The sequence below is a fragment of the Centrocercus urophasianus genome, unplaced genomic scaffold (assembly GCF_019232065.1).
Source record: "Centrocercus urophasianus isolate 14NV4802_14NV808 unplaced genomic scaffold, USGS_Curo_1.0 seq_15, whole genome shotgun sequence".
Classification (NCBI taxonomy): Eukaryota; Metazoa; Chordata; class Aves; order Galliformes; family Phasianidae; genus Centrocercus; species Centrocercus urophasianus.
The window spans coordinates 18,225,112-18,244,947 of NW_024884697.1; the positions used below are offsets into that span (position 1 = coordinate 18,225,112).

Below are 19,836 nucleotides of genomic sequence, written 5' to 3' on the forward strand. Positions count from 1 at the left end.
CCTGACAGTAGCCCCGCTGAGAAGGACTTAGTGATTCTGGTAGGTTAAAAATTTAACATGAGCCAGCAGTGTGTGCTGGCAGTCCAGAAGGCCAACAGTGTCATGGGCTGCATCAGAAGTGGCCAACAAAGCAAGAGAGGTCATTGTCTTTATCTGCTTATCTACTCTGCCCCCACAAGGCCCCATCTGGAGTATTGAGTCCAGGTCAGGGGCCTCCAACAAGGGAAAGATGTCGAGAGAGGTCCAGAGGAGAGACACGAAGACAATCCAAAGGCTGGAGCACCTCTCCTATGAAGACAGGCTTGTTCAGTTTGGAGGAGAGAAGGCTGAAGGGAAACCTCATTGTGATATTCCAGTATTTAAAGGGAGATTATAAACATAAGGATAAACAACATTTTACACAGGTATATCATGATAGGCAAGGAAGAAAGGTTTTTAACTAAAGGAAGGAAGATTTAGATTAGATGTCCAAGGGATATTTTTCACTTAGAGAGTGTTGAAGTGCAGGCAAAGGTTGCCCAAAGAAGTTGTGGGTGCCCCCTTCCTGGAGGTGTTCAAGGCTAAGTTGGATGGTGCCCTAGGCAACCTAGTCTAGTACTTGTTCTAGTGTTTGGCAACCCTGACTGCAGAAGGGGGGTTTAATCTTGATGATCCTTGAGGACCCTTCCAACCAAAGCCATTCTATGATTCTATGATTCTGTGATTCTGTGATTCTGTGATTCTATGATTACCTCTCATTTTATCTTTAGTTACCTGGGAGACGAAGCCTCCTTTCTGGTTGTTGTAGAGAGTGATAAAGTATCTCCTGAGCCTCCCTTTCTCCAGACTAAACAAACCCAGTTCCCTCAGCCATTCCTCATAAGACTTGTTTTCAAGACTCTTCACCAGCTTCGTCGCCCTTCTCTGGAAACACAAGGGCCTCAGCGTCTTTCTTCTAGTGAGAGGCTCAAAAGTTAATACAGTTCTAGAGATGAGGTCTCACCAGTGCCAAGTGTAGAGGGACAATAACTACTCCTTCTTACTATACTATTTCTGATACAAGCCAGGGTGCCATTGGCTTTCTTGGTCACCTGGATGCACTGCTGGCTCATGTTCAGCCAAGCATCAACCAACAGCCCCAGATCCTTTTCTTTCATGCAGTTTTTCAGCCACTCTGCCACAAGCCTGTAGCACTGCACAGGGCTGTTGTGGACAGTGTGTAGGACCTGGTGCTTGGTCTTATGAACTTTATCCCACTGACCTCAGCCCTGTAGTTCAGCCTGTCCAGGTCCCTCTGTAGGGCCTTCCTATCCCAGGCAGATCAACACTTCCCCCCAACATGGTGTCCTCTGGAAACTTACTGAAGATGCACTCAATCCCCTCATTCAAATCATCAATAAAGATACTAAACAGGACAGGCCTCAATACTGACTCCTTAGGAGAATGACTCATGACCAGACATCAGCTGGATTTAACTCAATTCACTACCATTCTCTGGGACACCACTCCAGCTTGTTCTTTACTCAGCAAAGAGTGCACTTGTCCAAGTCATGGGATGCCAGATTCTCCAGGAGAATACTTTGGGACACATGATCAAAGGTTTAGCTGAAGTCTAGGTAGACTACATCAACAACATTTCCCTCATCCACCAGGTCGGTCACTCACTCATAGAGGGACATCAGGTTGGTCAAGCAGGATCTGCCTTTCATGAACTCATGCTAGCTAGGTTTGAACCTCCGGTGGTCCTGCACTACCATATGAATTAAAAAGAAGTAAAAAGTCCCTGCAAAGATGATGGATGTCCTATATGGATACAGAATAGAATTCCGCACAAAATCTGCTGTTATTTTTATATTCACTGAGTTAGCTTTGTTTTCTTTAGTGATTACACTGTATATTATAGAATCAGCTGTGGAGTATAATTTTTTAAACTACGATCCAAGGATTATTTAGTATTTATAAGGCATGTCTCATGTCTAATGATCATTCATAAGACAATAAGGCGGTCCACTAAATATAATTCTGTGAAATCTGGCTATTTTTTTAATCAAAGCAGAATAAAACGTAGGCAAAAGCACAAGCAAAGAAGCAAAGAAAGAGTCAAAATATGAGAAAAACAAAACAACAACAACAAAAAAAAACACCAGAAAGTTTATGGATAAGTGAAATTTGCCTATTATTTTTAAGAGGTTTAAATATCTCACTGTTAACACTGCACAACATGTTCTTTAATTATATTTTGAACCAAACCATATTCTGTATTAGATGTTTGAAGCTAAATTACCATGATTATCAAACTAAATGATTATAAAAGAGAATATTAGGTTTATCATATAATACAGAAGTTTAGGCATTAATAGTTGTAAGGACTCTCAGTTTCTGATTTTTTTTTTTCATCCTTGAAGTGTTTTGTTTTGTTATAAAGATTACAAAGTATGGATGACAAGTCAGATCTTATTTGAACACACAGTTCAAATCGTTAACAATGCTGCCTAAAATACTGCTTGAAAATATATGTAAAACTGAGTGAAATGCAAAAGTCCCCTGGATTAGGTAAAAGCACATGATATCCTAGGGATTGGGTGGATATTGGACAGGAGACATAGAATCCAAGATAATTCATGATCAGTCATTTTCTATAAGCAAATTAAGTTATCGCTTTAAAGCTTAGCGATAACTGCTGCAGCTCCATAGTGCAGCTGCCAGTCTTTTTAGAATAAGTTCTGAGCCACTTCAACTGCCATTTTGAAATTAAAGCACTACAACATAATTTTTAACTTCTCAAGGACTCCAGGAGCTACGCAATGTACATGTGCAATCACGATAGGATAGCTGAAAGCAGCTGCATTTTCAAAATACAATAAGAATGAATAAGCACTTAATCATCCAGCCAGTGTGAAAGATATTAAATGTTGCCAAACATCCAAGCAAAAATGTACTCCTGATTGTTGCTCATATCAAATAATGCTACATTCCACAGACAAATTAATGTACATAGCACTTCTCTAACATGGTGACGATGAGTCTGAAAAGAAAGTAACATATTCATATTTATTACTGTTGAGTAGGTTTTCTGACGCTTACTTAGCTTACTTGAACTCAGCTTAAACAAATTCAGCCAAAATCAGACATCTCTAGATTCACATTCTCTTTCTGTTCTACCAAATTTAATACAACTAAGTCTTTCAAATTTTAAGTCCCATTAGACAAAAAATTGCTTTTAATCATGGGGATTAAATTACTCGTATGTACATGTATGCACAGCATAAATCCTAAACGGGTTCTCTTTAAATATTAGTTCAGTTTTCCAAGTCACTCATTAGGCTGCATTTGTAATATTTTATGAAGAAATAAATCAGTTTTTGATTACAGAATCACAGAATCACAGAATTTTAGGGGTTGGAAGGGACCTCCAGAGATCATCGTGTCCAACCCCCCTGCCAAAGCAGGTTCCCTACACCAGGTCGCACAGGTAATTTTTAATTTATTTTAATTAATTAATTTTTTATTAATTTATTTTAACAACTATGTTAATTTTATACTCACTAAGTGACCAGTTGAACAGTTTATATCTTTCATACTTCTTGTGCATCTCTTTCATTCTAAATATTTTCATATTTAAGAAACATTGTTGATACAATTTCATAATATTTTTAAAGTGGCAAATTCATTCCTAGCAAAGGCAGCTAATCACTACTAAGTGAGAACACAACTTTTAGATTCCCCATTTATGAAAAGTTATTTGTATCTCTGCACTGTACTACAGAAGTTGCTTCCAGTCTTACACCTGTCTCAGCAAAATAGATGCTTTGTAATTTACAGGGATGCTGAGAATATTGATTAGAATCTAGAGAAGGATCTGCTATATTATCTCTGATTCACTTGAATAAGAGACTACAGAGATGATATAAAGTTTCCACCATTACTACATGGACTATGTGGGACACAGTCTGCATCCTTGGGGATTTCAAAAACTGATTAGAAAAACATCTGATCAACCTGCTCTAGGTGTCTTGATGACTGCCAGACTCAATTCCTCACTGTCCTCATCTTAGTTGCAGGTGATTTGAATAATTATTTATCAGAGCTAAAAAGCATAACACATGCTGAAAAGTGGAGTCAAGTGTATTTTTCAGTCAGAGAGAAATAGAGCCACAAAGATGGCGCCTCACATCCAAGCATTTAAAATAGATACTAATATTTGGTCAACATAATAGCCTTTCATACTTCTCTGTTCATGTAGTAACTAAGTCTTTGATTCAGTTTCATGACCAGGAGCATCCAGCACCTTTGAGGGCCATGGGTTTTTTGGTACACTGGCAATATGCTACTTCTACAAGTCTGAGTCTCTCTGGACTGTCAGCTGGAGCCTGCATGGAATACTCTCTATCATCTGAAGTGGTGCTACATGGTGGCAGCCATGGTAGGCAGCCAATAATGAATGAGTACATCAAGATGGAGGTACCTAGCAGATGGGAAGGCTTGTACATCCAGGCATGCAAATTCATGTCTTAATATGTGAGCTAAATCTAACAGCTGGTATGGATTCTAGTGGAAAGTAAGCATCTAAATATTCTGAAGATCTGTGCTTAAGCTCCCTAATGCAAGGAACATTTATTGAATGGTTTTAGAGTCTCTTGGTAAGGCTCCAGCTTGTTTTACAGTTGCATATATGTTACATAATTAAAAAGTTATTTCAACTGTAAATTCTTAGATCATAAATTTTTATCTCTTCTTAATTTTAACTAGAACCCAAGGAGCATAGACTATTTTATGCCCCCTAAATAATCTTCTAATCCCTCAGGAGAACAAAACTGTTAAAAGTCATGCAAGTGGTAGAAATCCATAGACTTACTAAGAGAAGTTTATCATTGAGATAAGTGAAGAATGTCCCAATCACTTCAAAATACATTGCATCCTGTGTAAATATCTATTTGTCTTGGAGAAGTCAATCTGAAAGTGAAAGTGGATAAATTATTAAGAATGATCACCTTCTAGCTGGTAAGAAATGCTTAATCTTCTTTCTTCTTTCACTATATTAGTTTGCTAGTGCATCAAGCTGTAGATGACAAATAAGCTGTACCTTAGGATGCAGTGGATACGTATCTGCCTACCCCAAGAAGGTGTAAAATATAGTACAAATTCCCTAAAATAAATACCTTGAACGTTTAATATAAAACAATAATTCCTATTCATTTTTCATTGTAAATATTCCTCTAACTAAAGAATTGTAGCCTTTATTGATATAATATCTGGAATTAATAATACCCTGTTCTTTTTTTTCTTGGGTCCCAGGCCTTGTGCTAAACAACCAAATAAAAAGATTAGGAACAGTTTTCCTCTTTCAAAGCCCACTGCTGAGTCAGCCAGATTGCTTCTCCAGCATTGTAGGCTTTGTAAGTAACTCCACATAACAGGAATGTTTTTTTTTTTTTTTTCTGTGTTACTGTTTGAACTTTGAAGAAATCCAGGATTTCCTCCACAGAGAAAGATATTTTTGGTGCTAGCAGGTGCTCAGCAATTGCACAATGGCACATACTGAAGGCTGCTATATTAATCAATATAGCCAATTATGTTCTTTCAGTAACAAACTGAAGTATTTTGAGTAAGGTCAAACTTCTACAAAGCAGTTTACCAGGTGTCTTGTCATGACTGTTGATTGCAGTTGCAAAAAAAATCTGCAATTATCATTTACATGGGAAAATTCATATTTGTTGCAATTCACCTGCAACTGTCTTCTTCAAAAGCATTTATAACTTTGATACATGGAGTATATCACAGTCCAACAGAAGGAGAGAGAATTTCACTGGAGCCTTTTGTTAAAACACTGCAGAGCAAAGCACTCAACTGAGAAAGTGGTATATCTGGCATTTCCTTGACAGAGCCTGCAACACAAATAACACGGCTAGTAGGGGCTGAGTGGTAGATATCATTTTAACCTCATCTGTTATTGCCATTTTAGTTAGATGTTCATACAGTCATGGACATCTACTACACTGACAGTTGTTCCTTTTCACATACCAGCAGAAGAGTGGACACAAGATATAGGAAGTGTATAGTTGTGTGCTCTTTTTTTATTATAGAAGGAGCTGTCTGGTGTATTTAGTCTGAAAAAGTAAGGTCTTAGAAGACATCATTCCCAGGCCCTTCTCTGTTGCAAGTGACATTTTCTTTTCTTTACAAGGAGAGTGGTTAGGCCCTGGAACGGGCTGCCCAGGGAGGTTGTGGATGCCCCGTCCTTGGACGTGTTCAAGGCCAGGTTGGACGGGGTCCTGGGCAACCTGATCTGAATGTGTATGTTTGGTGGCCCTGCTAGGCAGGGGGGTTGGAACTACATGATCCTTGAGGTCCCTTCCAACCCGGGTGATTCTGTGATTCTGTGATTCTGTGATTCTGTGATTCTGTGATTCTGTGACATGCGGAATCAAAGCCTATAACCACAGAGCAGTCATAAAGCAGGCATGTTCACTCAGAGCTGCGCACCTATGCTGGATGCAGGGGGTACTGCCTCCTAGCCTGCATACGGGAGGTCAAGAAAGGCACATGCTTAAAGAGCAAGCTGCTCACATATGCATTGGATGTCCAAGAAAAGGTTGTTTTATTGCCGTGAGTCCCCAGAATGATTGACATTTTTCCCCGCCCTGAGTCTCAGCTCTTTGATGCGTGTGAGGCATTTCTCCCTGGTCATCTGGTGGTCTTTCTGATGAAGGCCGTTGTCTTCCTGGCTGTGTACTCTTTGACCTGGGTGCAGTTGGAAGATGCTTGCCTGGCTCTGAACGGTCCTCTTATCAGCATCAACTTCATCCACCAATCCACTGCTTCTTTGTTAATTTGTGGTTTACTGCCCAGCCTGCTGCCTTGCATTCCAGAGATGGGATAGCTAACAATGTTATTTGGAGAAACAGGAGACTCGCTGTCCGCACTAACTCTCTAGGTCTGTATAAAAGCATCTGTTATCGGCAGTGAAAACCTGGCTTAGAAAGGTCAGATCTGTAGCTGCCAATTCAGCACCTCACGAAGGCATAGAACTTCTAACCTAACTTATTTTCCTCATTTCACAAGGAACTCCATTCCATTCCTCCATCAAATGTGTTTTAATCAATCTAGCCAGCTTGCTTTCCAGAACACTTTGGCCCCAACTGCTCAGTTGTGTTCCATCTCATGCCCACACACCTGTCCAAGATCAAGGTACACAAAACCTTGATCCCAACACCATCCCAGTAATCAGCCAATAATTTACCACCTCTATTCTCCTCCTTCCTTCTGGGACCCAGCCTCCAGTCAGAAGGACAGAGGAGAACACTCCTGGTGCTCCCAATCCCTTTAGTGTCTTTCCATGGGATGCAAAGTCTCTTTCTGATATTCTGCCATTTCCTCGTGGCAGCCTCCCATGACCCTACTTGGATGACAATAAGCAGATGGTGGTGTTCTTGTTTGATCAGATGCGGTAGAGTCTCTCTAATGTCTCTGACACGTGCCCCTAGTGGACAGCAGAGCTCTCTGGAGAGGTTGTCGGGCAGCAGATGGGGGCCTCAGTGCCTCCCAGCATGGAGTCCCCAGTCACTAAGACAATGCCAGGCAACAGTGCCCAGCAGCTGCTCTCTGGCAGGGGCTCTCCATCACCCGCTGAGGTCATTCCCTGCGTCAGCATGGAACCGGAACCCCAGAGCTGACTACATCACACAAACGTGCTGTGTTTGAGGGCCTGCAGGCTTGCCCTGCACTGTCTGGTCCCCAGCCCAAGGCGCATCATTCATTCTCTGTGAGGTGACACTGCAGTGTGGTGTCACAGTGGCTGCGTCATACACCCTTGTGCAGCGGTGGGAGCTGTGGCTCAGTCCGCTTGTGGGACCCGCAGGAAGTGGAACCAGAGAGAGTTTTGTGTCTATCTGGAGGCATCCTGCTATCATGGAGAGGCTGAGAGCCCTTCGAGGTGAGTCTCTCCACCTCTCTGGACCCTGTGATGCTGCCTGAGCACACGTGTGCCTCCAGTGTCTGTTTAGGACATGCCAGCAGCACTGTCCTTGCTCTGCCGAGTGCAGCTGCCCACCATGGTTTCCCCAGCACCCCAGCAAGGAGAAAGCTCCCTCCCCTGCCCCCGCCAACCACTCATACCCCTGTGCTGTGGGGCTGGAGGAGCGTTCCTCCCACAGCTGGCCGGGTGCTCAGCCCTGGCTCCAAGCAACACCAGCGGCAGCTGCTCTGCTCTTTCCTTCCAGGTCTCTTTGCTTGTGTGGGCTGCGTGCCCAGACGGCCGCGTCGCAGGGAGAGAAGCAGGGTGTCAAGCCCTGTCCCTACCTGCGCCGCGACCTTACTGCTTCAGCGCCTGCAAGATCAGGAGGTGAGTTGGGGACATCCAACCACCAACCCTTGCCCTCCTGGCCCAGGGCCACGGTCCTGTGGGTGCCAGGCCTGGCAGCACATCCACAGAGCGATGGGTGGCAGCGGGCAAAGCGAGCGTGACTGGTCCTTGTCCCCAGGGTGACCGAGCGCAGGCGTACTGTGAGCTGGAGAGCGCCCTGTGCCAAGACAGCAGCCGCCCGCCGTGCGGAGTGGTGAACCGGCTGCTGGCAGAGGTGTCCCGGGACCTGACGGCAGCCCAGGTGAGGGCTCACTCCCAAAGGCAAAGGGAACCGCCTGCCCACGCTGGTGTTCTGCTGGCAGATGGTGGTGGCTTAGCTCTTCCAAGGGCCTCAGGCAGTCTCCTGGGCCACGTGTCACCAGTGACTCTCTTCCAGGGCGTGAACAGCAATGTCAAGACAGCTGCCAGCAATGTCCTGGTGGCTCTGGCTCGGACACACTTCACCTTGGTGATGGCTGAGCTCCAGAGCCACCTGAAGGCCACGGGGGACATGTGCAAGGAGTTGGTGCTCATCACCCTGAGCAAACTCTTCAGCACCTATGGTAGAGTACCCTCAACCTCCTGACATCTATAACAACTGGGAAAGGGGTCTCTGCCCTCCGCGTGTGATCTGAATTGAGCTGGGGGATGCAGGGCTGCAGCCCCTCCTCCCTCGCTGCCAGGACTCTGACTGTGGCCCTCTCCTTCCTCTCTGCAGCTCCACAGTGCATCCCCTTTGTGTGGCTGTTGCTGGCAGGCCTGCGCAGTGTGGTGGGCCAGGTGAAGAGTGGCCAGATCCTGCGCATCGCTTGTGCTGGTGAGTGCTGGCCCCAGAGCAGGGGGCCTCAGGACAGCCCTTGCACCTCACCCTGCTGCAGACTCTCACAGGCTCCCTTTTCTCTCACTCCCTTTTTCAAAAAAATATTATTATTATTATTGTATAAGTATTTTGTTATGTTTTTTTCAGTTGTGAAACAGTGGCTGGATGGAGTGAAGATCCACTTGTCCTCAGGAATGCAATGCCCCTGGCCTGCCATGGAGAAAGAGCAGATCTATGAAAACCTTCACAAGCTGCTCTTCTCCGTGATGTGGAACTGGCAGGACTGCCAGGAGGAAAAGGTGAGCACTGCTGCATTCCCAGCCCAGGATGGCAGCAGGGGCACCCATGTCGGCAGCTCTGTCTGTGCCCAGTGGGCTGAGAGCTGAGGGGTGATGAGAGGGAGGGCTGGCTCTGCAAAGGGCCCTGAAGTGGCTCTGTGCCAGGGAGCAGCTGCATGTCACAGCATAGTGGCAAAAAGAGCTGGGGATGAGGGTATGGGGAAAAGCTGCCTGCCCTCCAGAGCGAGCCCATCTCCTGCTGGGAGTGGGGGTGTGGGGAAGGGGAAGGGGAAGGGAAAGAGAAAGCCCTCTGTGTAGGAAGGGCAGACCTTCAGTCTTTGATACCGGACCTCTGCCATCCTCTCCAGGACAAACAGGCCGTCCTTGGGGCTGTGGCTGCCATGTTGGAGGTTCTCCTGCAAGAGGAGCAGCACCAAGAGCACGTCTGGGAGCAGCTCCTCTGGCTCGTTCACCCGTGTCAGGAGATCCAAGACACCTGCAGGGTGGCCAAGGTGAGTTGTTGTGCAGGGCTCAGGGTGGATGTGGGGCCCGTGCAAGTGCCACGAGGGGTCAGCAGGATGCAGGGAGGAGGTGGGGAGCCCTTGGAGAAAGAAGGAATGGGTGTTCAAGGGAGGTCTGAGGCTTCCTGAGCTCTTCAGTCAAAGAAGGAATGGCCTGGACAAGAGCCAGGAGGGAGCCAAGAGTCACAGGGGCTCACCTCCTGGGGATGGGAGACTTCGTCACCATCACCTGGGTGGTGGGGCTCTGAGTGCCTGAGGAGCTGTGTGCTAACAACTGGGGCGACCACAGCCAGTTGCATCTGATGGGGGAGAAGTGGGCTGCTGGGTGGGAAATGCCTGCAAATGATGCCCAAACACGGCTCGATTGAGAGCAGTGAGACTCTCTTGGTACTGCTGGGTGGTGGGGGATAAACAAGAATGCCTGTGCAGAAGCTTCTCCCTGCAGAGAAACAATTGGGAAAGTTTCTCCACTCGCAAGTGGCTAGATGTGGCTTCATCCCTTTCTTCCTCTCCTGCTCTCTTGCAGAGCCTCACTATCTTCCTGGAGGCCTTAGGGGGCACTGAATCTGTCATTCCAAGGGACAGGTTTCTGGACATCACTAGCGCTGTGTTCTACCAGGTAAGGGGAGCCTATCCTTGCGCCCACAGCAGTTTCCCTCTTGGCTAAGTCTCAGGAGGACTGCAAAGCTCCAATTCCCTGAATAAGGAGGCTCAGCCTTAGCTCCTGCATGCTCAAGGCTGCTCTAGAGCCATGCATACTCCCGGGGATGCTGTGGGGTGGGCTGCATTTTTTCTGCCTGTCCTCTTCCCGAGAGTGCCCAGGGAGACAGGAGCAGGCAGCACAGTGTCTTTTCCATCCTCAGTGCTGATGTGATTGTATCAAATGGACCTTGTTCCCACAGCTCTATGACGACAGCAAGCAGCACAGCGAGGCTGATCGTGCGCAGCTGACCCACTGCATCATGCTGCAGGGTAAGGAGAGGAGCCTTGGCGATGCTTGGCAGTGCCCTGGCCAAAACCTCTCTCACAAACCTCAGGAATGGGTGTGAGTTTCTTGCTAACATAGCGTGGGATTTCCTCCCTGCAGCCCGGATCTGCCCAGAGGAAACCATCCTGTTTCTGCAGTCGCAGCTGGGCGATGACTGGGAGCCTGGATGCGTGGCAGCCCTGGGTCTGCTGGGTGCTCTGGCTCGCTCTGATGGTCAGTACCACGGGGTGGTCAGTACCACGCCTTGGGACTTCCAGGGATCCCTTTTGCCATCTGGGTTGTGGCTCCGGCTCATGCTTCTGCGCATCTCTTGCAGAGCCCATGATGACAGAGAAGCTGCCCCAGGTCGTCGAGGCTGTGCAGCGTCTGTGCAATGACCCCAGCATCCGGGTGAGCTGGTTTGGGAAAAGAAAGTGCTGTTGGGGTGGTGATGCTGCTGCCAGCACAGGCAAGGCTGGGGTGACTAGAGAGGTGCTGGAGCATTGACCACACGGTCATGATGGCTCCTGTGGGGAGAGCAGGCAGAGTGGAGCGGGCAGGTCCCTGTGCTATGCATGGAAATTGCACAGCCTGGTGCTAAGGCCTGGCCCCCATGTCAGAAGCCAAAGCTTCTCCTCTGCTCTTGTCTCTGCTTGTGCCCAAAGGGCTGCCCTGATGAGCAGGTGGCTTCCCTTTGCCTTCTGACCAGAAAAATCACACCCACAATTGTTCTCTGGCAGGTGAGGACAGCTGTTCTGCATTTCATTAATGATCTGTTCAGTTCTAACACCCGGAGCTGCTCAGCCTGGGATGTGGTGGGGCACATCTTCAGGGAGTTCAGCCGCACCATGGCAAGAAGGGTAAGGACAGTGGGCAGCATCTTCTTTTGGAAGACCCGTGCTGCTCAGAGAGTGGCACAGAAGCACCGCTGGGGCCACACCTAAGCCTCCCGAGAGGCTCCTGAGAACTGAGCATAACCAGTGTTTCATTACAACTGTTGTGCAGGCATCCGGAGACCTTTCTGCCCGGGAAGCCCAGGAAGAAGGAGCTCTCCAGGAGCTTTGCATGGACATCCTGGGATCGCTGGACGTCTCTGTGAGAGGGATGTCCAAAGTGAGTCACGCTCTGCCCTGCTGCTGCTCCCTGCCCTTGCACCACATGTTCCTCATCCCATTCCAAGACCCCAGGTCTCTCCTCCAATGTGCTCTGAAGCACACAGGACTCAGGGAAATTCACAGAGTCCTCTTCATCTCGGAGCAGAGGCAGGAATGCTGACCTGCTCAACTGCCTCGTTCCCTACAGCTCCTGTGGCCGCGACTGCTGTTGTTTGTGGTGCCAGCACAGTACACAGGCATGCTGATCCCAGTCTCCCGCTGTGTCTGTGCCCTGGCTGAGAGAGAGGAGCTGACAGGACGGCCGATAGAACACCTGGATCCCCATTTTGTCAGCTCCATGTTTCAAGGTAGGAGCAAAAACTCCCCCAGTGAGCTCTGCTGACCTGTGGTAGCACCCAGAAGGGACAGCGGAGGTGCGTGTGGCTGGGCACGCAGTGTCTTGGAGTCTTCCTCAGCACTTTTTTCACTTTGCAGGCCCACTGCTGACGCCCCAGACACTGCTGGCACGACTGCTGGTGAGTACATGCTCCAGAGGCCGGTGCCACGAGCAGCCAGGAGGAAGCAGCATGGCCATGGGCAAAGCTGTTGGCTGCTCCTTGCCTGCCAGGGCAGAGCCAAGTTGCTTCCTTTTTGGGGGGAAGCAGCTGCTCTTGCTGCAGAAGTGACCCTGCTTCTCCTTGCTCTCACTCAGGTGGTGGCAGGCAGCCCTGTAGCAGGCAGCAAACTCCAAGCTGCTGCCTTACTGCTGATGAAAAACCTCCACAGCAGGTTCCACAGAGCTGTGGGGTCCATGTGGGCTACTGAGATCCCCCTGCTGCTGCAGTGTCTTGAAGGTAAAGTACTGGTGGGGAGGAAGAGGCAGAGGCAGGGAAGGGGGGTGAGTGAAAATGCAGCTCTGCAGAGTGGCAGAGGGGAAGCGCTGCCTGCAGCCCAGTGCTGCGCTGTCTCCATTCTTGCGAGACAGCTCTGAGGCCCAGGGACCTATGCCCCTGGGGATCTGCCCATTCCAGGACAGGGATGGGCCCTGCACATCCCCTCAGACAGCAGCCTTGGAGCACTTAGTTCCGTGTTCCTGCAGGGGCAGTTTGTGGGGAGGGACAGGTCACTGTGGAGGGGGTGCGGGTCCCAGCTTGGCTGTGTCAAGTGCCCAGGGCAAGACAGGTTTGCAGCAGCTCTTCTGTGCCTTGATCCCAAGTAAGGGTCTTTTTCTTCCTATCGCTGTGCAGGGAAAGATGAGAGCTTCCCGGACACTGCCGAGTTTGAGCGCCGTCTGCTGAAGGTACAGCATTGCCGGGAGGCGCGGTGCAGAGAAGTGCTTGCCTGCCCCAAGTAGCCCCGCTCCCACATGAGCCGCTGTGGGACAGGAACAGCCTCTCAAGCGCTGCTGCGGAGTGGCTGCATGCCTTTGTGGCGCTGCCTCTTCCGCTCTGTCCCAAGCCCGGGGGGGTCTTAGGAGAAGAGGGCAGCTGGCTTTAATGGAGGGAACGCTGGGGGAGCTGGGAGAGGGACTGTTCTTCCTGACACCTCTCCCTAGAGGGCTGCAGCAAGTTGGGAGTGAGCGAAGAGGCAAAGGGCAAGGGAACATTGTCTTCTCCTGTTCTCCAACAGTTCCTGAGGGCGTCAGTGGACACCGTAGATGATGAGGCATGGACCGAGGCCCTGAGCAGTGAGCTGAGCCAGCGGCTGAGCAGCTCTGCCAGCAGCTCTGCCGAAAAGGTGAGTTCCCCCGGCTCTACCCAGCGGTGCAGCTGCAGGTGTCCAGCTGCGGCTGCGGCTGTGGCTGATGCTCTGCCCACGCGGGATGCTGATGCTGCTTCCCAGTCTGTGCCCCCCAGAGGCCTTTCCCTGCAATCTGCCCAGGGATGGCTAAAGCTTGGCCCTGCAGCTGCTCTCAGCGACTCCCAGGGAGTGTGGGTCCTCCCCACCTGGCCCTCCCCCAGCAGGTTAAGTTGCTGCCACATCTCAGCTTCTTCCTTCCCTTCCCATGCAGTCGTTCCTGTACAAGGCTCTGGGCACAGTGCTGGGATCCTGTAAGGGAGTCCTCCACGTGCAGGAGAAGCTGCTGCAGCACCTGGAGGAGGCAAACGCGGAGGAACCATGTGAGGCCCAGGTGAGCTCTCCTCTCCTCCAGCTCCTGCGAGCATCCCTGCTCTGGCCCTGGGGCAGGGGGCTTTTCCTGGCCCTGCTCCGGGCCTTTCAACCTCTTCACTGCTGCCATTTTGCTCAGGAGAGGACCTGTAGATTCAGGCCTTTGCCAACAGCCCCTTGTTCTTTTGTGCAGGGAATCATCTCTCTTCTCAGCCATGCTGCTGAGAACAGCTTCCACGCAGTCCTGGCCACGCTCACCATGTTTGCGTCCAGGCTGTGCAAAGGCCGCAATGCCAGGATTTCCAGGCACAAGAAGGTAAAGCATTACGGATTTCCATCTTGGCATTCTTCTGCCTTATTTTCCCTGCAGCTCCTGCCTTGGGAGCCCAGGTGCATCGCGGCGCACTGGGGGCCGTTAGCGAGTGTCTCAAGGCATTTCTTCCCACACAGATGGAGCTGGACAGCATGAGAGCTCATGCCACACGCAGCGCTCTCATGCTCGCCCACGGCAGCGTGGCACTGCGTGCCTCCAAGGAACAGCTGCTTGCCCACCTGGAGGGAGGCATCGTGGGCAACATCCTGATGCTCTACAGCTGCAGCTGCCGGGTGAGAGCTCAAAGCATGCCAGGGTGTCAGAGCGCCCAGCTGCAGCCCCTCCACATGGGGGGGTGCTGAGATGGGCCTTCCCTTTCCAAAGGTCCCTTGGAGAAGGGTTTGTGTCCACATGAAGATCCAAGCCCTTCCCTTAGCGTTGTCCCCACATGTGTCCCCCTTGCAGCCCTTGTCCCTTCCCGCAGTTCAAAGAATGTTCTTCTCTCTTGCTCCTCAGGACTTGCAGAACAACCTCGCGCTGCTGCAGAGCATCACTGACTGCAGCACTGCCTTCCAAGCTGTGGGTGATTCTGCAAGCTTTAACCGCTCCTTGAAGAGCAAGCTGCTGGAGATCCTGATGGTGAGTGCCTAGAGACAGGGCTGTCTGCAGAGGAGTTCTGGGCTGTGCCACAAGGCTCGCTTCCCTGGGGGCATGCAGGTGTCCAGCAGCCACACATTTCCTGCTGGTGGGGACCTTGGGTGCTGGCAGGCAGCAGCTGGGCAGTGGGCTAGGTGCACCAGCTGTCAAGCTGCTGCATTCTGCAGTGCTTCCATGGGAAAGTGATGGGGCTGGTTTGTGGCAGTTGCGCCTGTCTCGGGGCTGGGTGGAACAGCTCTCGTGTGCCCCTTGCCCACTTGGACACTGTCTCTCTGGGACTTGCAGGACCTGATGAAGAAGTATTACTCGGGCATCCCTGTCTCCCCAGTGCCTCTCAAGGTGGTTCTGGCCCTGGAGCAGTTCAGGTAAGGACTGAAGTTGCAAGGCAGGATAGTGGCCCCGTTTTGGGTAGCTCCTGAGGGCCCAGAGGGGGCAGGGCGGGAGGAGCCACATCCACAGGAGAGATGGCTGGGCTGTTGTGCCCAGCGAAGTTGAGGTTTGGGGCAGGGAGAAAGGCCATGGTGCTCCTGTCCTCTGGCAGGGAAGAGAAGGGAGAGCTGGGGTCTCCTTCCCTCCAGAGCGGGAGGTGGTTCACTGCTGCTGGGGAGGAGGTGGGCGCTGCTGGAACTGAAGACAGTGCTCAGCAGCATGAGCTGGGGGTATTGGCTTGGTAGCTGTTGATTAGGAGAAATTCAGAGGTTGCCTGAACCAGTCTGGAGAGCACTGGTAAGGGCCCTTTCTGATTTCTCTTCCTTTTTTCCTCCTCTCAGCAAGCTGAAGCCCTCTTTCGAAAGCAAGGATATGCGTGAGATGTTGGTTCTGTGCTTCAAGAACATCGTGACACATCCTTCAGCAGAGATGATGCTGAAGATCAGGAAGTCACAGCAAGCAGCACAGTACCTGCAGGTAACCTGCCGTAACTTTCCCGGCCACCTCTCGGTCAGAACCCTACCTCAGCACACACAGCCTCTGCTCTGGAAGCAGCCATGATGCTACACGTCACTCCCCTCTTCTGCTTTCAGCTTCAGCAAACAGCACTGAAAGCTCTGGGCCGGCTCGTGGTGGTCCTGCTGGAGACAGAGCCCAGCGGTGGCTTCTTCCAAAACATAGTCCATGTGAGTATGTGCTGCGAGAGCAGCAGTGCCAGTGCTCAGTGAGGCGGGAGGCCTTGAGGGAAAGGGCTGGGAAAGGAGGGACAGGGAGAGGGGTGGCAGGAAGGGAAGGAAAAGATGTCCTCAGTGAGACAGATGCTCCACCCCAGGTCCTGCAGAAATCTATGGTCTCAAGCAACGTGTGGGAGCGCAAGAGGGCCCTGCAGACCTGCTCCCAGCTGCTGGCTGTTTGTGAAGAGCTTCAAGTGAGTAAAGAGCCCCACCGCATGCCCCCTGCTCCCTCCCCTGTGCCCCTGAGCTGGAAGGTGAGCTCTGCCCAGCTGTGCATGCTGTGTCATGGCATGGGAAGGCACAGATGGGAGAAGCTGCGGAGAGCTGGGGCTGTCTACAGCTTTGTTCCTGCCTCTCACCCCTGCAGAGAGGAGATGCCTGTGAGCACTTTGGCTCCTTGGTGGGATTGCTGGCACCTCTGACGTGTGACCCTATGCCCGCATCCCGCCAGCTGGCCGTCACCTGTCTGAGCTCCCTTCTGCGAATCCAAGGTGAGTAGAGCAGGTGTGCTCCAGCCCTCTGCCCTCCTCTGTAGCACTACCAGAGCCCCACGGGCTGGGCCCTCTTGACAGGAGGGAGAGGCACCATGCACAGTTCTCCTCTTGTCCCCATCCTGTCCTCTGTCTCTCCACCGTGGAAAGCGGTCCTATTTCCAGAAGCATGACTTCCCTTTTCTCCCTGTGCTCTTTCTAGCCAAAGCAGTCAACACGGTCATTGAGACGGGTGACATCAAGAGCCTGTGCGAGGGGCTGCATGCCTGCAGCATCGCCTCTCAGCTCCAGACCACGTCCAAAATGGCAAGAGTAAGTGGACCCAAAAACGGGTGGTGGGATCTCTGTCCATAGAATTCTGCATGGCCCTATGCTGCCCCCAGCCTCTCACACCATTTCCAAAATGAGCTGTCACCCTGAGACTGCTTTTCTCAGCCAGTAGCAGGAGGCTCTGAGCTATGTCTGGCCTTCAGGCACCCAGTGCAAGGAGCTGATGCCATGATGTGCGTTTGTGTGCATGTGTGACTGTGGCTGCTGGGAGGTAGGCTTTGCATGTAAGCAAACACCATGGGTGCAGAAGCTGAGAGGAGGCTCAACCGCCTTCCGTATAAACAGCAGGGTACAGACAGCAGGAGCGCTGTGATTGCCGCCTGAATGAGCGGCACGCCGCTGAGCTAAGAATGCCCTCAAGACTGCTTTGTGTTTTGAAGAGCTGCAGCAGAGCAGTGATGGGATCTCTCCCGCTTCTCATTTCTCTGCAGATTGTGTGCAGAAACTTCCCCATCGAACGCACCGTTGACTTCATGGCAGCCATCAAGGAGACAATCCGGAAAGCCAACGGAGTGCGCGTGCGTGCGTGTGGGAAGTGGATGACCACCTTCCTGCAGATGCACGGGAAGGACATCAGTTGGAACGTAAGAGACTTTCTCCCACGTGTCTTGGACTTGTTCTGGCCATTGCACATGGCTAGGCCCTGCAGAGTCAAGGGTGCAGCAAGTCATTCTTTCTCCCCTTCTTCTTTCAGGTGCCACCGATCCTCTACATCCTGCGCAGCATCACCTCGTTTGCGCAGCAGAGCACGTTCCTGCCCTTCCTGTGCCAGGCGGTGGTCATCCTCACCCGCTGTCACACTGAGGCCGTGATGAACAACTTCTCCCGGCCGCTTGGGCCAACAGACAGGTACTGGCCTTTGCTGTGCCTGAGGTCACAGTTGTAGCTGGCCTCTGCCAGAGGAATCCAGGGAGGAGGCAGCTTTGAGTCTGTTTGAGGTCACAAGTCACAACTTGAGACTCTCCTTTTTCTAGTGTGACATGGAAAAGAATAAGAGAGTTTTGCCTTCAACGCTGGAGCCAGTAGAAGAAAGAAGAGAAAGACAAAGAGGAAGAGAGGAGGAGGAGTAGGAGAAGGAGAGGCAAGGCAAGTCGAAGCGAAGTGATGAGAAGCGAAGAGAGAAGAGAAGCGAAGCAAAGAGAAAAGCAAAGCAAAGCGAAGAGATACCATTAATCACATAGAGAATTGTAATTGTATTTGTATTGTAATTGGATTGTAATTGTAACATTATTATTATTAATATCTTTAATAATAAATAAATTAATAAAACCACTATTTATATTAATATTATTAATACAAAAATCTCTCTGCTAATAGGATTGTAAAAGCCAAATGGGAGGTGGCAAAAGTTCAGACACTCTTCCTTATCATAGCTGAATCAATTGGTTTGTTCAGAATTATGGAACAGACTCTAACATCTTATTAGAGCATTTCCTGCCTAGGAAGAATTAGATCACATTATTCTTGGAAATCTAGAAAGCGAAGGATGATTAGTTATGGCTCTGACCGATTAAGGACTTCCTCCCCAAGATGGGCTGCTGTGATGGAAATGATGTTCCTTGAGTAACAGACCAACAGCAAAAAGCACAGAGACCAGTACTGCAAACTGGTGAAGCTGGTTGTGTGGAGGGCTTCTATCAGAATATTCTGCAGTGGTTTTAAAGGTTTGTTTCCAACTGCTTGAGTTTCCATGTGCATCCTGAATGGCCAATATGTTCATCCCTCAGTCTGTCACTGGCAGGAGATGTTATGTGACGAGAAACTGGATATGAGCAAGCAGGGTGCGCTTGCAGCCTGGAAAGCCAACTGTGTTCTGGGCTGCATTAAAACAGGGGTGGCCAGCAAGGAAAGAGAGATGGTAGTCCTCCTCTACTCAGCTCTTGCGAGGCCCCATCTGGACTACTGCATCCAAGGCCTGGGGCCCCCAGCACAAGAAATATGCAGAGCTCTTATATCAGGTGCAGAGGAGGGCCGCTAAGATGATCAGAGGACTGGAACACATGTCCTGCGAGGAAAGGTTGAGGAGACCGGGCTTGTTTAGCTGGAGAAGAGAAGGCTCTGAAGAGACCTCACTGTGCCCTTCCAGCTCTTGAATGGAGCATATAAACAGGAGAGGGAACAACATTTTACATGGGTCGATATGGTAGGATAAAGGGGGGTGGTTTTCAACTAAGACAAAGCAGATGTAGCTTAGATATGAGGAGGAAGGTTTTCATTCCAAGGGTGGTGACACACTGGAACAGGCTGCCTAAGGAGGATGGATGTCCCATCCCTGGAGGCATTCAAGGCCAGGCTGGATGTGGCTCTGGGCAGCCTGGTCTGGTGGTTGGCAACACTGCACATAGCAGGGGGGTTGAAACTAGATGATCATTGTGGTCCTTTTCAACCCAGGCCATTCTGTGATTCTATGATTCTGTGACATGTCTTTGCAACTGCATCTGTCTCTCAAATACAAGATACTAGCCAGATGAGGCATATGTCTCCTGATGGGGAAATGTAAATAAAAAAGAAGACTTTTAACTTTGCATGCAACTCAAGTAGAAGTAGGCAATTATATCTATCCCAACATAAAGCTCTCAAAATCCTTTCCATCTTGTGTAGAATGCAGCTGGGATAGCATGAAAAGCAGAACACAATACTTTAAAAATGGCTTATTTAGTAATTTAATTGATTGATTGGGATACCAAGTCTTGCAGTAAAAATCTGGTCAGAGAGCAGTAAAAGCAGGCAGAATAATATACTCCACTGTATTCCTTAGTTCAAGGTTGCAGTC

At 50.0% G+C, this 19,836-nt stretch overlaps 1 protein-coding gene across 1 annotated transcript; it reads left to right on the top strand.

Moving 5' to 3' along the window:
- The first annotated feature begins 7,887 nt into the window (after nucleotides 1-7,887).
- LOC122158773 (maestro heat-like repeat-containing protein family member 2B) lies at nucleotides 7,888-18,238 on the top strand. Its single transcript, XM_042815759.1, has 31 exons — nucleotides 7,888-7,912; nucleotides 8,199-8,320; nucleotides 8,460-8,582; nucleotides 8,718-8,883; nucleotides 9,039-9,137; nucleotides 9,288-9,439; nucleotides 9,787-9,930; nucleotides 10,466-10,558; nucleotides 10,842-10,911; nucleotides 11,027-11,140; nucleotides 11,244-11,317; nucleotides 11,647-11,766; nucleotides 11,912-12,019; nucleotides 12,209-12,368; nucleotides 12,496-12,536; nucleotides 12,713-12,854; nucleotides 13,248-13,300; nucleotides 13,630-13,737; nucleotides 14,012-14,131; nucleotides 14,303-14,425; nucleotides 14,560-14,715; nucleotides 14,939-15,061; nucleotides 15,365-15,444; nucleotides 15,850-15,985; nucleotides 16,102-16,194; nucleotides 16,350-16,436; nucleotides 16,610-16,733; nucleotides 16,936-17,045; nucleotides 17,495-17,647; nucleotides 17,758-17,912; nucleotides 18,038-18,238. Exons 1-31 carry the CDS (start codon nucleotides 7,888-7,890, stop codon nucleotides 18,087-18,089), a joined length of 3,426 nt encoding a protein of 1,141 aa, XP_042671693.1. The 3' UTR covers nucleotides 18,090-18,238.
- The last annotated feature ends 1,598 nt before the right edge of the window (nucleotides 18,239-19,836 follow it).